Genomic DNA, 19,398 nt, shown 5'->3' with positions numbered 1-19,398 from the left:
TCTGGCGTTGCCGTGAGCTGTGGTGTAGGTTGCAGACGCGGCTCGGATCCCGCGTTGCTGTGGCTCTGGCGTAGGCTGGCGGCTACAGCTCCGATTCGACCCCTAGCCTGGGAACCTCCATATGCCGCAGAAGCGGCCCAAGAAATGGCAAAAAAGACAAAAATAAATAAATTAATTAAAAAAATAAAAGGTAAGATCTTAAGTGAAAAAAAAAAGAAGAAGAAGAGAAATAGAAATTGTCTTTTCGGGATTATCTGTTAAGAGTTTTTGCCATACATTCCAAGACAGACCAGCCGCAGACTCATGGGGAACTGGGGCTCCCCTGCACCTGGTTTTGAAAGCCAGGAAGGGAGTTCCTGTTGTGGCTGCATGGGTTAAGAAACTGACTAGTATCCGGGAGGATGTGGCCTTGCTCCGTGGGTTAAGGATCCACAACCATGCAGCTCAGATCTGGCATTGCTGTGTCTGTGGTATGCGCCGGCAGCTGTAGCTCTGATTCGATCTCTAGCCTGGGAACTTCCATATCCCTTTGGTACTGCCTTAAAAAAAGAAAAGAAAAGAAAAGAAAGCCGGGAAGGTTCACACACTTACATACAGGGTCTGTGGATTCACCAGCCATCTGGGTCTTGGATTATCTCCCGGGCTCTGTCAGAAGCTTTCTCCACTGTCCCCACCTTCCCAAGGGACGTCCTGATACCCACAGATGGGTAGTGCCTGAAATCCAACCACTGGCTCGAGGCCACACGGCCAACAGTTGTCCTCTCCAGGGCCCTGTGAGCAGGATTGTGAGGCCTGGTCTGGGCTGAGCCAGAGAGTTCGGTGTCCCCATAGCACCTGCCAGGGTGCAGTAGCTTAGAGACAAAGACGGCCGCATTCCAGATCTGGAATGGGCCAGAGCAAGCTTGTTGTTGGAGAAAAATAGAAATCTGAGACTTGCACTTAAGTCATAGCTCCATTTTAAAGATTATCTTTAACGGTGCAGAAAAAAATACCTGGATGCTTTTGTCACAACACAATTTTCTAACAACAATAAAACCCTCCCTGGGTCCTGGTCCTTTCCCACCTCTCAGCCCAGGGGAGTCACTGCTATTTGTGTCCATTTCTTTTGGGGTTTTTTTTGGTCCTTTTAGGGCCGCACCTGCGGCATATGGAAGTTCCCAGGCTAGGGGTCTAATCGGAGCTGTAGCCACCAGCCTACGCCAGAGCCACAGCAACGCAGGATCCAAGCCTCATTTGCAACCTACACTACAGCTCACGGCGACGCTGGATCCTTAACCCACTGAGCAGGGCCAGGGATCAAACCTGCAACCTTATGGTCAGATTTGTTAACCACTGAGCCACAACGGGAACCCTTGTGTTTATTTCTTTGGAGCGTGTGCATTTATAGACTTACATGTCTATACTTTTTGTACTTTTTTAAAACAAAATGCATGGTTTATTTCATATATAGGACCATATTATAGGCGTTATGCTATGATGTCCACGTTGGCCTCTAAACTGCGTGACTTTGAAAATGATGCTTTACCTCTCTGGATCCCAAGGCTCTCAGTGAAAGGGCAGGGGGCGGGGCAGGGGTGAAAGGCAGCCCCGATGGTCACAAAGACCCTTTCCAGCTGACTCTGCATCTAGCACCTTGCTTCACACATGAGGCCCAGAAGCAAAGTGACTGTGCCCACATCAGCCAGGAGTTGGGGGTGGGGCCAGCGTGACAGCTAAGCCTCTGCTTTCCAGGAAAGTAGAGTCCTATTTTGTGGGGGATCCAGGCCTTGTAGACCTTGTCTTGGAAGCTCCCCCCACCTCTCCCAGAGCCCCAGCCCTTCCTTCCCCTTCCCAGGACAGGTCCTCCTCTAACCCTGCGGTTTGGCCATAAACTGTGCAAAGGCTATAGGAAGAGAGGTGAGACTAGAGGGTCTGCAGTGGGATGAGGGTTGGGAGTTGGGAGGGTCTTCCTGCCTCTTGCTCCCTGGGGTGGGGGCGGGGATTGGGGGATAATGAAAGTGATCACCTTCTCCTCCCGCTCCAGGAGAGAACCTGACTTAGGAGGCTAGGGCAGCAGTCACCGCTGGATACACTTATCCTGGTGTGTGGGTGTGTGCATGTGTGCACCTGTGTGTTTCTGTATGCACGGATCGTATTATGAGGTCGCTGAGTACAGACACTAGGCTTATTTACTGGTGGTCTAGTGGTCACTCTTTTTTGACTGCCCCCCTTCTGCGAAATTAGCAGCAGAATTCGCATCTTGGGTAAGACCCCAGGTGTATCTCTGGCAGAGAGAGTGATATGCTAAGGAAAATAACCTCAAGACATCCAACAACCTAATTTCCTCTAATAACCCATTAATTTGTGGCTTATTAATTTATCTAAATTTCCTTCACTTTTTTCATTTCAGTCTCTATCCTTTCTAGGGAAAAAAACAAGTCACTTAATCAAATGTAATCTTTACTGTTACTATTTAGAGCTAATTAGCTCTCTATACTGGGCTGCCTGCTATGGAAAAGGGTCCCTTTTACCTGCATAAATTTCTCTTTAAAATGATATTCCAGAAAATCCCTCCCTGCTGCTCTTAATCCAGTCACCTGGAAGGATGCCTAGAAGTTCACCACTGGAAGTTTATTCTTTTGGGTTAAGGTGGGACCTCTCAGCCTTGGCACTATCGACATTTGCATAATGCAAATGTCTGGGTAGGATGTTTAAGAGCATCCCTGGCGTCTACCCATGAGATGCCAATAGTACCCCCTGAATTGTGTCGATCAAAAACTCCCCCAAATATTGCCAAATATCTTCCGGGAGCAAAATCACCCCAGTGGAGAACGGCTGGGCTAAAGGAGTGTCCCCCATGAAAATACTCTGAAGGACAGCCCCCATCAATTACACATTTCTCAGTGTTTACTAGCCCCTTTCCAAGGGCAGCCAAGGGCAGCCAGGAAAAAGGAGAGAAAGATGAGTATTTAGAAGAATGCTTTCCTGGAGTTCCTGTCGTGGTTCAGTGGTTAACGAATCCGACTAGGAACCATGAGGTTGCGGGTTCGAACCCTGGCCTTGCTCAGCGGGTTAAGGATCCAACATTGCCGTGAGCTGTGGTGAAGGTTGCAGACGTGGCTCAGATCCCGAGTTGCTATGGCTGTGGTGTAGGCTGGCAGCTACAGCTCTGATTAGGCCCCTATCCTGGGAACCTCCATATGCCACGGGCATGGCCCTAGAAAAGGCAAAAAGACAAAAAAAAAAAAAAAAGAAGAAGAAGAAGAAGAATCCTTTCCCACCAACCCTCTTTTTGGATTCCTCATGGGTATCTCAGAAGAAGGGTCTCTGAGCAACCCCCTCTAGAGGGACCTGGGGAAGAGCCCACCCCACACACTCTGGTGGGGGAGGGGTCTGTGGGGCACTCAGTCCAGGTCTCGTGTTGCCCCGCGGAAATAAGCAAAACCTCAAGGAAGCTGGTAAAGAACACTAAAGGGAAGAAGCAGAGACAATGACTGCCCACAAAGAGTTGATGGATTCCTCACCCTGTGAAGTTCCCCTAATTCTCCTGGAGAAATCTGGGCAGGGATAATAATCATTTATGGATAAGATTTGTTGAGCATGGTCCAGAAACAAAAAACACTCTAAGTCTTTCAGATGGAAGAAATGTAATATAAGGAATCGGAACATGCTTGCTAGAAGAGCTGAAGAGCCAATGGGGGAAAGCGAGGCAACCAAGAAAATAGCAAAACAGGAAGCAGCTACACCTCGGGCTGGAAAGACAGTCTTCTAACACAGCCTTACAGACCCAGAAGCCTCCAGAGCTGTTTGGCAGGAACTAAAGAGTGGGGGCTGCCTGGCAGGAGATGGGATTGTGGAAGGAGGGAAGGAAGTAACAGAACCAGTCTCAGGACATGTGTCAGAAAGCAGCAAGAGAGGCCAGCCAGAAGCCAGGCTTCTTCCCTCCTCCCACCTACCTGCCCCCCACCCACCTGTCTTCCTATTGGCTAAACCTACAGGGACGCCAGAGGGAAAAGGACTCTGGGAAATGTAGTTCCCAGTAGTGATACAGACCAGAGCAGGGGAAGGGTTGCCAGTAGGTCAGATCTGCAAGCAAAGCAGCAGTTGATTGGGCACCAGAAAGGAGAGCCAGAGAGGTGAAGTGATGGGGCTAAAATTAAAATCCAGGTCTTAGGGCTCTTTCCCAAGAACCGGGAGAGTCCTTGAAGGTGAAGTGACAGCATGAGAAAGGCAGCAAAAAGGATACAATTCAGCCAGCTGGAGTTAAAAGGATCTGAGATGGTGCTTGCCTGTGAAGGGGCCATGCACGAACTTTGGGAGTGCGGGAAGTGTTCTGGGGAGATACTCAGGAATACACAAAAGTGAAAATGCATTGATCTATATACATAAGATTAGTGTACTTTATGCATTTCCTTGTTTAGAGGTTATACCTCAAAAGAAAAGCAGTCCCTGTCTTTAAGTCTCAAAATATTCTCAAATGTAATGACACACATCTGGGATTTGCTTCAAAATAATAACAGGATATTAGAAGAGTTGGGGAGGATTGTATGGAAGAAACGGAACCTGTCTGAGTCAAAGCTGGGACTTCACAGTACTTTTTCTTTTCTTTCGTGTAAGTATATATGACGTGTGATTTCCATAATAAAAAGAAAAAAGAGACCTAAATAGACATTTTTCCAAAGAAGATGCACAGATGGCCAATAGACACATAAAAAGAAGCTCAACATCACAAATTATTAGAAATGAAAATCAAAATTACAATGTGGTATCACCTCATGCTGGTCAGAATGGCTATTATCAAAAAGCCTACAAATAGTAAATGCTGCAGAGGGCATGGAGAAAATGGAACCCCTGTACACTGTTGGTGAGAATGTAAATTGGTGCAGCCACTACAGAAAACAGTATGGGAGGGTCCTTTAAAAACTAAAAATAGAACTACCATACAATCCAGTTATCCCATTCCTAGGTATATACCCAGAAAAGATGAAAACTCTATGCTCATAGCAGCATTATTTACAATAGCCAAGACATGGAAGCAACCCAAGTGTGCATCAACACACAGATTTGGAGTTCCCACTGCGGTGCAGTGGGTTAAGGATCTGGTGTTGCTGCAGCTGTGGCATAGGTCAAAGCTGTCGCTCGGATTCAGTCCCTGGCCAGAGAACTTCATGTGCTGCTGGTATGGCCGAAAAAGGAAAAAAAAAAAAAAATAGACAATTGGTTTAAGAAGATGTGGTGGTGTATATATATATACACACACACATACATAAATATATATGAGACTATTTGGGTTCTTAACCCACTGAGCCACAATGGAAACTCCAAACCAACTAAATGTCAACTGCCCTTTTCTTTCTGTCTTTCTTTTTTTTTTTTTTCTTTTTTTTTTTTTGCTCTTTAGGACTGCACCCTTGGCATATAGAAGTTCCCAGGCTAGGGGTCAAATCTGAGCAGCAGCCAGCAGCCTACCGCACAGCCACAGCAATGCAGGATCAGAGCCTTGGCTGAGATCTACACCACAGCTCACAGCAACACCAGATCCTTAACCCACTGAGCGAGGCCAGGGATCAAACCTGCGTCCTTATGGATACCAGTCAGGTTCTTAACCCACTGAGATACAATGAGAACTCTCAACTTAAAATTTTTAGTTAGAAAAAAGAGAGAAAAAAGGGATCTAAGGCTACCATAGAGAGACCTTTATGCATTTAAGAGCTCAGTGTGAGTCCAGCCCAGCCGCCTTCCCTGGACCTGGAAAGAGCTACAGCCCTGAGCAGTGCATGCTGTTCTAACATTCCTTCCCTTCCCAGCCAGCCTCGGACGTTTGCCGGCAGCGTGTGAGCCCTAGGCCTGCACTAGCAGAGCGAGAGATGTCTACAGCTCAGGGCCCTTCACCCTTTTGTGGGCCCTGCTCCCCAGATGCACCCCTGACCAGGCCTTCCCTGATCCTCCACCAGGAGGCTGTCCAGCCAGTCAGACCAACCAGGGTCAGGCTGTGTGCTAAAGATGGCCCTCCAGGGAGGAGGCGGGAATGGTGCCCAGGTGACCTCTCTCAAGACAGCAAGTCAGTCCCTCATGCCTAGGGAGCCACCCCTCCCCGAGTCACAAGGAGGCAGCATGGTTGCTGGAATTAGCTGGGACCCAGAAATTTGGAGCCCCATGGCTCTGCCATGGACTGGCCATGAGACATGGGGGAGATAGCATATATAAATATATACTGGACACGTGGTCCGTGCCAAACTCTGTAGGAAACTCGGGGAACCCAGACTTATGGATTCAGTGCAGAGCTCATGGCTCAGTGGCTGGTGAATGACAAGCAGTGGGTCACAGGGAGTGATCTGCAGAGGGGCTGGGCAGGCCCGGGGTGGGGCTGCTTCCCAGAGCTCAGGTGACCCTCAAGGACCCTCTGTGCCAGGAGCACAGAAATTTGGAAACCAGAGAGCATGCCATAGGGGGAAGGGGGAAGTACTATTAATGGGATGCAGGAGAATTGTAGGAAGAAAGGGGTGCAGGGACAGAGTGAGCTTCCCTCAAACCATGGTCTCTGCATGGCATTTGGGCCTCTGTGTCCTCATCCTTAAGGTGAAGGGCCTGGACTGGTGGGCTGTCAGCTCCCTCCAGGTCAAAGGAATTCAAATACTCCTGGGTGAGAGGCTAGGACTGGGGATGGTGGCTGCCCAGCGCCAGTCCAGCTGCCCTGTTCATGGGACTTCAGTCTGCATGTCCTCTGCCTTCTCTGAGGACAGGGGAGCAGAGCCACTGAACCCCCCAAGGGTCATGTAGGTGACCTGTGCCCACTGATGTATGGGTCAGGTTGGCTCAGGGAAGGGGAGGGCTGGCTGGGCAGTGACTCCTTTGTAGTTAATCTTAAAAAGTCACATAACAAGGCAGGAACCTGGAAGTCCAGTCTGCCAGCTGGGTCTTCTGGTTTCCAGATGTTGGGCTGGCTGGCTGGCTGGCTTGCTGGCTGTCCCAGACTCTCCATGGGTCTCTGCACCCTCCAAGTTTGACAGTCTCAGGCCCATCCACTTTTCAGATGGGGTGCCCGGCTGGACTGCTCTGCCAAGACCTCCATCTGTGCCTGGGTCAGCCCTGCCCCAGCTGGGCTCTCAGGGACCATCAGAGAGTTGTCCCCTGGCTCTGCTGCCCCTTTCCCACCAGCTGGGCCTGGCCTGTCTCCTCGTCCTCCTCTCCAGTCAGGCTTCCAGAGAAGGGAGGAGGCCCAGTTCCGGCCCTGCTGCCCTCACGTGCTTTCCCGGCCACCCCCTCCCGCCCTGCATCGGGCAGCCAAGCCTGTTCCTCTTCCCGATTGCGACAGCCGCCCCAGCTCCCAGCGCTCCCTGTCCCCGCCCCGCGGCCGGCTGCTCCACTCCCACTTCCTGAGCCCGGCGCTGGAGCCCTGGAGGCCAGGCCAGGCCCGGCCGCTCCGGCCCCCAGGGGCACGTCAGCCCGAGTCCCGTCCCAGCCTCTGAGCTGGGGACGCTGCTGCCACCACTGCCCGGGACGTCCAGGCCTCCCATCTTCCTCCCAGGCCTCCACCCATCTGGTCGGCTGGCCGACTGGCCGCCATGCGCCTGCCGTGGGCCGCCTCCTCCTGCGGCCTGGCCTGGGGGCCACTCATGCTGGGCCTCTGCAGTCTCCAGGCAGCATCCCAGTCCCAGCTGGTGAGGGAGGGCCCCGTGCAGGGGGCGGGGGTGGGCTTGGCTAGGGAGAGGGGTCTGGGCAGCCCTCTCTGTAATCCTTCTGCCCTCCCCAGCTGACCCCTGAATAATTCTCCCCCCACTTCATCTCCCCCTTGAAGGTGCTCCCTTACCGCCCGGAGAACCAAACCTGCCAGGACCAGAAAAGGGAGTACTACGAGCCCAAACATCACGTCTGCTGCTCGCGCTGCCCCCCAGGTGAGAGGCAAGGGGCAGAGGAAGGCTGGGACAGGGAGGTGGGTTACAGGGGCTCCAGCCCACCTGGCTGCCTCAGAGGGAAGGCAGACATCAGGTCCCAGGTGACAGGCAAAGGGTGAGCAACACTGGCCGTCCCTTCTATGTAGGCACCCGGACAGGCCCAGGGTCACACAGCGAGCAGCAGAGGGGACGGTGGAACCCCAGCCCCCTGACACTGCTACTGCCCCACTCGCATCCTAGGCACGCACGTCTCAGCTGAGTGTAGCCATGACCAGAACACCGCTTGTGCCACATGCCCTGAAAATTCCTACAACGAGCACTGGAACCACCTCTCCATCTGCCAGCTGTGCCGCCCCTGTGACCAGAGTGAGTGGGGTGTGCCCGGGGTGGGCAGGGGTGGGGGGGTGTGCTGGGACCCCCAGGAGTGCGGCCCCTCTGCTGAGCCTGCCATCTCTCCACCAGTGCTGGGCTTCATGGAGGTCACGCCTTGTACCAGCAAACACAAAGCCCAGTGCCGCTGCCAGCCTGGGATGTTCTGCGTCTTCTGGGACTCTGAGTGTGTCCACTGCGAGCCACTCTTCAACTGCCCACCTGGCACCGAAGCTGAGCTCAGAGGTCACTGGGGGCAGAGGGCAGGGAGGAGGCTGGGCGGGTGATCTTGAACAGGGATCAGGGCATACGGTGCTGTGTTCATGGCGAGCCTCCAGGCGCTTAACTCTCTGGCATAAAATGTCTCTTCTCCTGCCCTGAGAAAGGCCCCCAAAAGGACCTGCAGAGAAATGGCCCAGGACAGTGCTGAGCTCAGGGGGGTCCTCCCAGCACTGGGGAAGTTTGGGCAACTTGGAGATCAGGAAATATGCTGCCAAGTACAGAATGGGGTGGGTGGGCAGGTGGGGAGGGGGCCATCCAGAGGGCTCAAGGGAAGCTCACATCTGGGCAGATGCTCCTTTGCCCACTCACCCGGGCTGGCTGTGTCTTTCTCTTGCCAGATAAAGTTGGGGAGGCGAACAGAAAATGTGTTCCCTGCAAGGCAGGGCACTTCCAGAATTCCTCTTCCCCCAGCGCCCGCTGCCAGCCCCACACGAGGTGAGTGTGCCTCCATCTGTGTCCCCTGCCCCATGCCCAGCCCCAGCTGCTGACAACCCCGCCCGTGCCCACCTCCACGGAACCACCTCCCACTTCCAGCCGGGAGGAAGCCCACCTGAGCTGGGCTCTTTCCTGCACAGGTGTGAGGACCAGGGCCTTGTGGAGGCAGCTCCAGGCACCACCCAGTCTGACACCACCTGCAGAAATCCACCGGACCCCCCCAAGATGCCAGGTGAGGGGCCAGGGGCACAGGGAGGGGGCGCCTGGGAAGATGCCTTAATTCCAACCATCCAAATAAGCAGGAAAATGATGAATCCTTTCTTCTCAAAATTGAGGCAAGAAGAAACTCCTCAAAGGGAAATTGGAGTCTCTCCTTATACACAAACATACACATGCACACTTTTTAAATGATGTATTATATAGATTTTGTATAAGTTAGATATAATATTATGCCCACACTGAGATGTAATCATTTCGACATGCCACCATTGTATAATCCATTTATTAGACCGAGTATCTCTTTATTAGATTACACACTTCCATTAGAGGTACAATTCTATGCTTGACTCTTTCTTGGTTTTTTCTGTGGAGTTATTAGTTATTGATTTCCTCACCTAAGAAAGGGTTACAGGGTGTTTCTAATGACTGTTATTGTTATTAATTGGGGGAGAGTTTATTTCATTCACTTTAAAAAATCACCAAGTATTTGGAGTTCTTGCTGTGGCCCAGTGGGATAAGAATCTGACTGCAGGGGCTCAGGTCACTGCAGAGGTGCGGATTTGATCCTCAGCCTGGTGCAATGCATTAAAGGATCTGTGTGGCCAAGCTTCGGCATAAGTCAAAGCTGGGGCTCCGGAGTTCCCGTTGTGGCTCAGTGGTTAATGAATCTGACTAGGAACCATGAGCTTGCAGGTTCAATCTTTGGCCTCGCTCAGTGGGTTAAGGATCTGGCATTGGCCTGAGCTGTGGTGTAGGCCGGCAGCTGCAGCTCTAATTAGACCCCTAGCCTGGGAACCTCCATATGCCGTGGGTGCAGCCCTAGAAAAGACAAAAAAAAAAAAAAAAAAAAGCTGGGGCTCCAATTCAATCCCTGGCCCAGGAACTTTGATATGCCATGTGTGTGGCCATTAAAAAAAATTATCAAGTGTTTATAATCATAATTTCCATTTATTGAGAGGCAGTGTATCAGGCACTCTGTGAACATTTGACTTTCACTAACTCATTTAATTTTCAATGATCCTATGAAATGGTCATATTATTATCCTCACTGACTAGGTGAGGAAAGTAAGGCCCAGAGAGTTTAGATAACCTGCCCAAGATCATCCGGGGGTAACTGGTGTTATGAAAACCTGTACTCAGGCCTTTCTTCCTCCAAAGCTCATGCCATGATACATGCACGCTGCAGAAAATTAGAAAATTCAGATAAACAGAAATAAAAATCACCCACAGAACCATCATCCAGCATATCCACTCAACATTTTTGAATAGATCCTCCCAGACATTTTTTGGTGTAATGGAAAAAAATAATTTTTTTCTAAAAGTGGAGTCATTGGAAGGTAACTCAATTTTTCCTTCAACTATGTCATAAATATTTTCCACGTCCTCTTCTTCATTCTTATCTGTGTATCAGATACAATTGGCATTTTAGAGCCAGAATTTTAGAGAGTATGTAAGCTAATCTCCTCATTTTCTACATGAAAAACACACACTGGGTAGGAATCCAGGTATCTAAGACTCTGGGTCCAATTTTCCCCATGCCTCCCCCTTTTTCCTTTTTTTTCTTTTTCGGCCACCCCGCAACATATGGAGTTTCTGGGCCAGGGATCTGATTTGAGTGCCTGCTGTGACCCACACAGCAGCTGCAACAATGCCAGGACCTTTATTCCACTGTTCCAGGCCCAGGGATCAAACCTGCGTCTTGGCATTGCAGAGATGCTGCAGATCCCATTATGGCACTCAGGAACTCCCCCATGGCTCCCATTCTGGGCTCCCTTAGGCCGCAGAATTATATGGACCAGAAAAGGCAAACCCCCAGGGTGCAAATGTCCAAGTCTTCCTGACTTTCCTCAGGCACAGATGACACAGGTGACAGGCATGGTAGTCTCCATGCTGTCGATGATGGCAGTGCTGAGGCTCATGGGAAGGCAGCAGGTACCCATGGCTACAGTGAGCACCTGAGGAACTGAACACCCAGCCTCCCTTTCCCTCCCCATCCTGGGACCTGCCCTGAGTGAGCGGGTGGAGACCTGGCAACCATCGTTTCCCAGGCAGCCAAAGGCAGAGTTCAGACGCCAGGATCCCGACTTCGTCACCCCTGTTAACACCCTCACATACAGAGGGGCAGCGTCAGCTCCCACAGCTGGAGGTCTTAGGTCTCTCTGGAAGATGGTCAAGCCCGCAGAAATGTGGCTTTACCCTGTGAGTCTGCTCACAACCCCAAGCCCCACCCTCCTTTACTGCCTCCCACTCCTGCTTCCAGTCCTTGCAGACACAACTGCCCGAGCTCTTGTCCTCACCCACAAGGCTGCCCCCACCCTGGTCTCTAGGGGAGTGGCCACCCACACCAGCCAAACATCTGCAGCAGTTTCTCCTGGCTGTCGGGGTTGGGGGCGGCTCCCCTTAGTCTAGCTTAGTGCCTCTCTGTAACCCAAGGGAAATTTCTCCAGTTCTGCCTTTAGGAACTGCAGTGGGGCTAGAAGGGGAAAGCTGCTTCCCCCAGCCCCCGCCCATTTTCTCTGTCTGGGTGGCCTGAGAACTGAAGAGCTGCCCCTTAACTTCCCCACCCCTCACCCGCCCTCCTCCAGTCCTTTTTTATTTTAAGGGCTGCACCTGCCACACATGGAAGTTCCCAGGCTAGGAGTCGAATCGGAGCTGCAGCTGCCGGCCCACACCACAGCCACAGCAATGCTGGATCCTTAACCCACTGAGCAAGGCCAGGGATCAAACCAGCATCCTCATGGATACTAGTCTGGTTCATTTCTGCAGAGCCACAATGGAAATTCCCTTGGGGTCCTTATGCCGTATTCTGTCTGCTGTCCTGACAGGAATGATGCTGGTGCTGGCCATCCTGCTGCCGCTCATCTTCTTTCTGCTCATCGCCATCATCCTTGCCTGCACCTGGAAGAGCCACCCTTCTCTCTGCAGAAAACTGGGTAGGAAGGAGCTGGGCACAGGCAGGGGTGCAGGCCTGGGTCTGTGCCTACTGGGTGGGGGAGGTGGTTTGAAGAAACATTCAGCTTCCCCAGGGCCGACCCTTCTGCCCCTCTACACCTTCAAGACACCCAATGCCTGCTCCCCACATAGATATCAGCTCCATCCAGCCCCCCATTCTGAGGCTGGAGATAAGGGCAATGATCACTTGTTCCTTCTGGATCCCAGGGTGGACAGTACCATGTTGGGGGGGATGTGGAGGGGAAGGCCTGGGGGTCTGAGGTCTGCCATTTCATTTTCTATTGCAGGATCCCTGCTCAAGAGGCACCCAGAGGTAATGGGGAAGGCTGAGATGATAGCAAGGAGGGGCAGGGGGACAGGTGAACAAGGTGGGGGGCAGACAGGAAAAGGATGCAGCTTCACCACCCATCCATTCATTCAGCTAATAATTTAACCAGCACACCATGTGCTAGGCATTGTTCGAGGCACTGTGGAACCAGCGAGGAGCAAAATTAAGGGCCTACCCTCCTGGAGTTACGTACCAGCAGAGCAAGAATAAAGTTAGACAACTATGTATTAGGTGGTGTTAACTGCTAAATAAAGCCTGATAGGGGGACAATGAGGGACAATGGCAATGGACAGGGGTACATTATCTTAGAGCGGACAGAGAGGGCCTCTCTGATCAGCTGATATTTGATCAGAGCTAAAGAAAGGAGGGAGGAGTTCCCGTCGTGGTGCAGTGGTTAACGAATCCGACTAGGAACCATGAGGTTGCGGGTTCGGTCCCTGCCCTTGCTCAGTGGGTTAACGATCCGGCGTTGCCGTGAGCTGTGGTGTAGGCTGCAGACGCGGCTCGGATCCCGCGTTGCTGTGGCTCTGGCGTAGGCCGGTGGCTACAGCTCGGATTCGACCCCTAGCCTGGGAACCTCCATATGCCACGGGAGCGGCCCAAGAAATAGCAACAACAACAACAACAAAAAAAAAAAAAAAAAAAAAAAAAAGAAAGGAGGGAGCCAGGCTTCCGGATGTGGGGGGAAAGTGCTCCAGGAAGAGGGAACCACAAGTGCAAATGCCCTGAGGCAGGGAGAGTGATGAGGAGCAGAGGAGGGCGCAGCTCGGCCTAAGCATGGGATGGGGTGTGGGAATTCCAGAAAGATGGGGTTTGAGGCCCACATCCTTGGTTGGTTCTCTGCCTCCGTCCTACAGGGAGAGGAATCAAATGCAGCTGATGGCAGCTGGGAGCCCCCGAGGGTCAACCCACATTTCCTTGACCTGGTAGAGCTGCTCCTGCCCACCTCTGGAGATTTGACGCCAGCCTCGGCCGGGCTCCCAGCAACCCCGGTTTTGAAGGAAGAGGTGCTACAACAGCAAAGCCCTCTGAGCCAGGCCCGGGAGCTGGAGGCTGAGCTCCCAGAGCAAGGCCAGGTGGCCCACGGTGAGCCTGGGGCAGGTTCGGGGGAAGGGGTGGGAGGAAGGAAGGTGGGCAAGGAGAGAGAGTGTGAGGCAGACCAAAAAGAAGAGACTGAACCGGGAACAAGAGGAGACTCTTACAGCCAGAGTGTCCTTATTAGAGAAGGGAAGAGACTGAAAACCCAGAGACAGAGGAATGAATAAGAGCTCCAGAAACCGAGAGCAGATGGAGGGGGACAGAGTGCGGAGATGACCAAAGGGGCACTGGGGCGCAGGGGTCGATGCTGGGGCCACAAAGACCTTCCCCTCAACAGTGCCCCCTCACTCTGCTTTCCTTCCTGCAGGTACCAATGGCATTCATGTCACCGGTGGGTCTGTGACTGTCACCGGCAACATCTACATCTACAATGGGCCGGTACTGGGGGGAGCACGGGGCCCTGGGGACCCCCCAGCTCCCCCAGAGCCTCCATACCCCATCCCTGAAGAGGGTGCCCCTGGCCCTCCCGGCCTCTCTACACCCTATCAGGAGGATGGCAAAGCTTGGCACCTGGCTGAGACAGAGACACTGGGGTGCCACGCCCTCTAACGGGGGCCAAGGACCCAATCTGTCACCCACACCTGATGGTGTCTGGGAGAAGCCAGGAGAAAGGAAGCATGAGAGCACCTCTGCCCTGAGGCCACCCTACCCTCGTGGGACTGACGGAGGGCCTGGGTGGGGCCCCAAGAGGGACCCTGAGGGGCCGGGCCTCAGACACCTCTCCAAGAGCAGGGCAGGCACTGGCTGGGTACAGTGCCCCCACAGGACTCTCACCGCGGCCTAGGCAGGCCTGAGACTCCACTGCAGACCTCCTGCCCACTGGGGCTGCACCAACTCAGCCTCAGGCATGGACAAGGCATGTGACGCCAACTGCTGCCCCCATGGCATCTACACCTAAGCATGGCACAGAAGGGAGCCGGCCGCGTGGTCACTGCAAGGACATCGCCAGGACCTCTGGTAGATTCGTGGTGCTCATCCCCAAGCTTCAGAGGCCCTTCGAGGGCACGTGGACTGAGGGAGACCCTACATGAAGATGGAGTGACATGGAGGACCACCCTCCCTCCCCCCCTAGACTGGAAAGGGAGTCCTTACAACTGGGGGCTTGGGTGGGGTTCTAGGTATAAGGGAGAGTTTTGGAAGGAGAGGAAAATGGTGAGTGTATTTATAAACTGTAACCACATGTAAATAAAAAGGAGACTGAGACCTAGATAATTTATTTCCTTGGGATTTACAGAGAAACTATTCTAATGGGCCCATGTCAAAGGCACAAGTCAAAACTTTAAAATATAAGCCCTGGAGTTCCCATTGTGGCTCAGCAGGTTAAGAACCCAACTAGTATCCATGAGGCCACAGGTTTGATCCCCAGCCTTGCTCAGTGGGTTAAGGACCCAGCGTTACCATGTGCTGTGGTGTAGGTCACAGACACGGCTTGGGTCCCACATTGCTGTGGCTTCGGTGTAGGCTGGCAGCTGCAGCTCAGATTCCACCCCTACTCTGGGGACTTCATATGCAGCAGGTGCAGCCCTAAAAAGAAAATGTATATATATACATATACATATATATGTATACACACATATACATATACATACATACATACATATATACATATGTGTATGTGTGTGTGTGTGTGTGTGTGTATAAAAGCCCACAAGGTATTTGTGTGAGAGGCTGGTCTATGGAATTTAGGTGATGACATTATTGGCCAGCGATCACCAACAATGCAGCAGGCAGTGTTCGCAATGCTATAGAACATCAACTCAGGTAACCTTCACAGCAACCGGGGAGGGAGGCACACTGACTATTCCCAATGAACAGATGAGGAAATCCAAGCCCAGAGAGGGTTAGTCACTTGCCCAGTTCCTCTGCAAACAGCACCCATTAGGTTGGTTCTAGGGGCTTCCTGGGTTAAAATCTTCACATACCACACCCTTACAGGATTTCATTGAACCTGTAAGCTGGGTTAGTTTTCTCAAATAATCAGACCCCTTTCATGTTCAGCCGGTATCAAGTCTCAGCCAACTCCCAAAGCACCAGGCTCAAGGCAGGATGCACAAGTGTTTGGCAAGTTTGGATGAAGGGAAAGATACGCACTTTAGACCTAAATCGAGAGGCCAAGTCCACATTCTGTTGGTGAAGAGACTAAGGCCAGAAGGAGCACTTATGACTTTTATTTTATTCCTTCTTATCTTGCAGGCACACCTCGCTTTATTGCTTTTTTTTTTAACAAATTGTGGCAACCCTGCATTAATGATGATGGTTAGCATTTTTTAGCAATAAAATATTTTAAAATTAAGACATGTACATTGGTTTTTAGATATAATGCTATTACACACTTAATAGACTACAGTGTCGTGTACATGTAACTTTTAGATGCAGTGGGGGACCCCAAAATTCACATGACTTGCTATACTGCAGTGGTCTGGGACTGAACCTGCAATATCTCCAAGTATGCCTGGTTTCTCCTTTTTCCCCCAAAAGAATTTCAAGTCTTCTCAAGATTGCTTATTGTTTGTAAACGTTTGGGTCCCCAGAATTTATCTACCATGCTGCCCAGTAGAGACGATCTTAGCTTGAAGGACTGTGCGGGAGCGGCTGCCAGCTGACTGCTCCTTCCATAAAAGGCCACCATCTGGGTCCACTGTTATGACTCTGTTGCTGGGGCTCTTCAAGGTGGGGAGGCTACAGAGCCCACACGCCAGGAGTTGTCTGATCCAGCTGAGTGGACGGGTTATTTAAGGTTGACCTTGTAAGTTTTAAACCCAACTTCCCTTTTTGAGAAGTAAATAACGTGAGCTGTATTTTTACGTGGTGAAATCCTCCCGCTTTTGCTGTATGCTAGAGCCAGATGTGATTCCTGAATCATTGTTCCAATGGGTTCTGATAAAAAACAAAGGTTACGCATTTTTGCCGAAAAAATAAACGGAGGAAAGATTTTTTAAAGAAATAATGCTAAGGTACAGCCCACGTGACCCCAGATTTAGGATTATATCTGCCTGTATTGATTTGCTAGGGTTTCCATAACAAGGTACGGCAGATTGGTGGCTTCAACAATAGAAAATTATTTTCTCACAGTTCTGGAGGCTAGAAGTCTGAGATCAAGGTGTCAACAGAGGTGGTTTCTTCTGAGGCTCTTCTCCCTGGCTTGCAGATGGCTGTCTTCTTCCCACATCCTCACGTGGTCTTCCCTCTGTGTGTGTATGTACCTTAACCTCCTCTTTTTATGACACCAGTCATACTGGATTAGGGCTGGCTGTAATGACCTTGTTTTAATTTAATGATCTCTTTAAAGACCCTGTCTCCAATATAGTCATATTCTGAGGTATTAGGAGTTAGGATTTCAAAATACGACTTTTGGTAGTTCCTATGGTGGCTCAGTGGTTAAGGATCTGATGTCTCTGTGAGAATGTGGGTTGGATCCCTGGCCTTGCTCAGTGGGATAAGGATCCAGAGTTGCTGTGGTTGCACCGTGGGCCCTAGCTGCAGCTCTGATTCTACCCTTGGCCCCAGGAAACCTCCGCATGCTGCAGGTGTGGCCATAAAAAAAAAAAAAGGAAGAAAGAAAAAAATAAATAAAATGAAACAAGACTTTTGGAGGACATTACACTGTCTATGCTTACTTTGCCAGTGCTGGGTTAATACAGGTCCCAAGACACTTGAAAAGAACACACTTTTTTTAAAAATTATTTTATTGAAATATAGCAGATTTACAATGTTAATTTCTACTGCACAGCAAAGTGATTCGGTTATACACATATATTTTTCATTTTGTTATTAAAGTATAGTTGATTTATAATGCTGTACCAATTTCTGCTGTACTGCAAAGTGACCCAGTCATACATATACATTCCCTTTTTTATATTATCTTCCATCATGGTCTATCCCAGGAGACTGGATACAGTTCTCTGTGCTGTACAAAAGGACCTCACTGCTTATCCATTCTAAATGTAATAGTTTATATCTATTACAACTCCCAGTCCATCCTACTCCCTTCCCCTTCCCCCCCACTCCCGGAAACCACAAGTCTGTTCTCTATGTCTGTAAGCCTGTTTCTGTTTTGGAGATAAGTTCATTTGTGCCATTATATATTTTCATTATGGTTTATCACAGGATATTGAATATAGTTCCCTGTGCTATTTGAATATAGTTCCCCTGTGCTTGTTGTTTATCCATTCTGCATATAATAGTTTGTATCTGCTAATCCCAAATTCCCAATCCATCCCTCCCCCATCCCCTCCCCCTTGGCAATCACAAATATGTTCTCTTTTTTTTTCTAGTTATTATTTTTAACATTTATGGCAATTTTTTCAATTTAATTTTTATTTTATATTAGCTTATAGTTGATTTACAATGTTGCATTGGTGTCAGGTATACAGCAAAGTAATTCAGTTATAAATATACATATACCAATTCTTTTTCAGATTTTTTTCCCATATAGGTTATCACAGAATACTGAGTAGACAGAACACATTTTATATAGAGAGAAGCTCCTGTCTGGAATGAAAGCAGAGAGAAAACCAGTAAAGACAGCCTCTTGATTATTGTCTTCAGAAGATGGAACCAGATACAACGGCAGTAAATAATGGGATAATTAAGTCTGGATCCACTAGTCTCATTTGGGGGGGGGTAATAAATTTTTTTGACTATCCTGTTTGGAGTTGCATGGAATGTTCTAGAAGTTTTGCAGAGTCTGAACCCCCACCACCCCATACCTTCTGGAATTCTCTATGTACCTCCATGTTCTGGGGCTCCAGGGAATGCTCTTGGTAGTGATCTTCACTGAGAGAAAACAAACTTGAGAGGCTTATGCCAAAGAGCCCATGAGCATTGAGAACTATGTCTAGATACTCATGTTGCAACAGAAGAAAGGGTGGGGGAAAAACTGTAATTGCAATGTATACATGTAAGGATAACCTGACCCCCTTGCTGTACAGTGGGAAAATTAAAAAAAAAAAAACACACAAAAAAAAGAGCCCATGAGAAAGGCCCTTGATATCACAGACCACTGGTGCTTTTACAAACAAAACCCAAAACAACCTCAAGCCCATGTGATAGAAACTTTGATAGAATCTTGCCCCAAGGACACTCTGCTATGCCCCATCTCCTTGGTTGAGAATCACTAGCCTCTACATTTCAGGAAGCTTCACCTCTGGTAGTTTGTATTTTGGAAAGAACAGACTTTCCTTTTGTTCTCCAAATATGAAACATAATAACATTAAGTGTTCTTTTATTATTATTTATTTATTTATTTTGGTTGCACTCAGGGCATATGGATGTTTCCAGGCCAGCCGTGACCTACACCACAACTGTGGCAACACCGGATCCTTAACCCACTGCAAGGGGCCAGGGATCAAATCCCTGACTCAGCAGCAACCCAAGCCATTGCAAAGACAACGCCAAATCCTTAACCTGCTGCACCACCGCAGGAACTCCTAAAAGTTTTTTTTGTTTGTTTTTTTTGTTTTGTCTTTTCTAGGGCCGCACCCGCGGCATACAGGGGTTCCCAGGCTAGGGGTCAAATCGGAGCTGTAGCTGCCGGCCTACTCCAGGGCCACAGCAACTCAGGATCCAAGCCGCCTCTGTGACCTACACCACAGCTCACTGCAATGCCAGATCCTTAACCCACTGAGAAAGGCCAGGGATCAAACCCACAACCTCATGGTTCTCAGTTGTATTTGATAACCACTGAGCCACGATGGGAACTCCGTAAAAGTTTTTTTTTTAAGTACAAATGTCCCTGCCCCAAACCAAGGCTCACTGGGCCTAGAATGTCTAAACCAGAGTGGCTTAAATCTTTTACTACTGAATCAATGTGTTTTTTGTTTTGTTTTGTTTTTTTCTTTT

The 19,398-nt window shown here is 50.0% G+C and overlaps 1 protein-coding gene across 2 annotated transcripts; it reads left to right on the top strand.

The window, feature by feature from the left end:
• Positions 1-7,318: 7,318 nt before the first annotated feature.
• Positions 7,319-14,764, top strand: LTBR (lymphotoxin beta receptor). Of its 2 annotated transcripts, none has more exons than XR_014845288.1 (10): positions 7,319-7,640; positions 7,778-7,874; positions 8,115-8,240; positions 8,337-8,489; positions 8,864-8,960; positions 9,101-9,192; positions 12,005-12,112; positions 12,419-12,832; positions 13,124-13,545; positions 13,865-14,764. XR_014845288.1 is itself a non-coding variant. In NM_001308823.1 (10 exon segments), coding segments are annotated over 10 exon segments (1,266 nt in total). In that variant the 5' UTR covers positions 7,417-7,544; the 3' UTR covers positions 14,107-14,763.
• Positions 14,765-19,398: the final 4,634 nt, after the last annotated feature.

The sequence above is a fragment of the Sus scrofa genome, chromosome 5 (assembly GCF_054392235.1).
Source record: "Sus scrofa isolate SSC_HxYL_T2T_F1_AM1 chromosome 5, Sscrofa_HxYL_maternal_Yorkshire_Landrace_v2.0, whole genome shotgun sequence".
In the NCBI taxonomy this organism is placed as follows: Eukaryota; Metazoa; Chordata; class Mammalia; order Artiodactyla; family Suidae; genus Sus; species Sus scrofa.
Note: the sequence above shows the minus strand (reverse complement) of the source record. Positions and strands in the feature narration are given on the sequence as shown.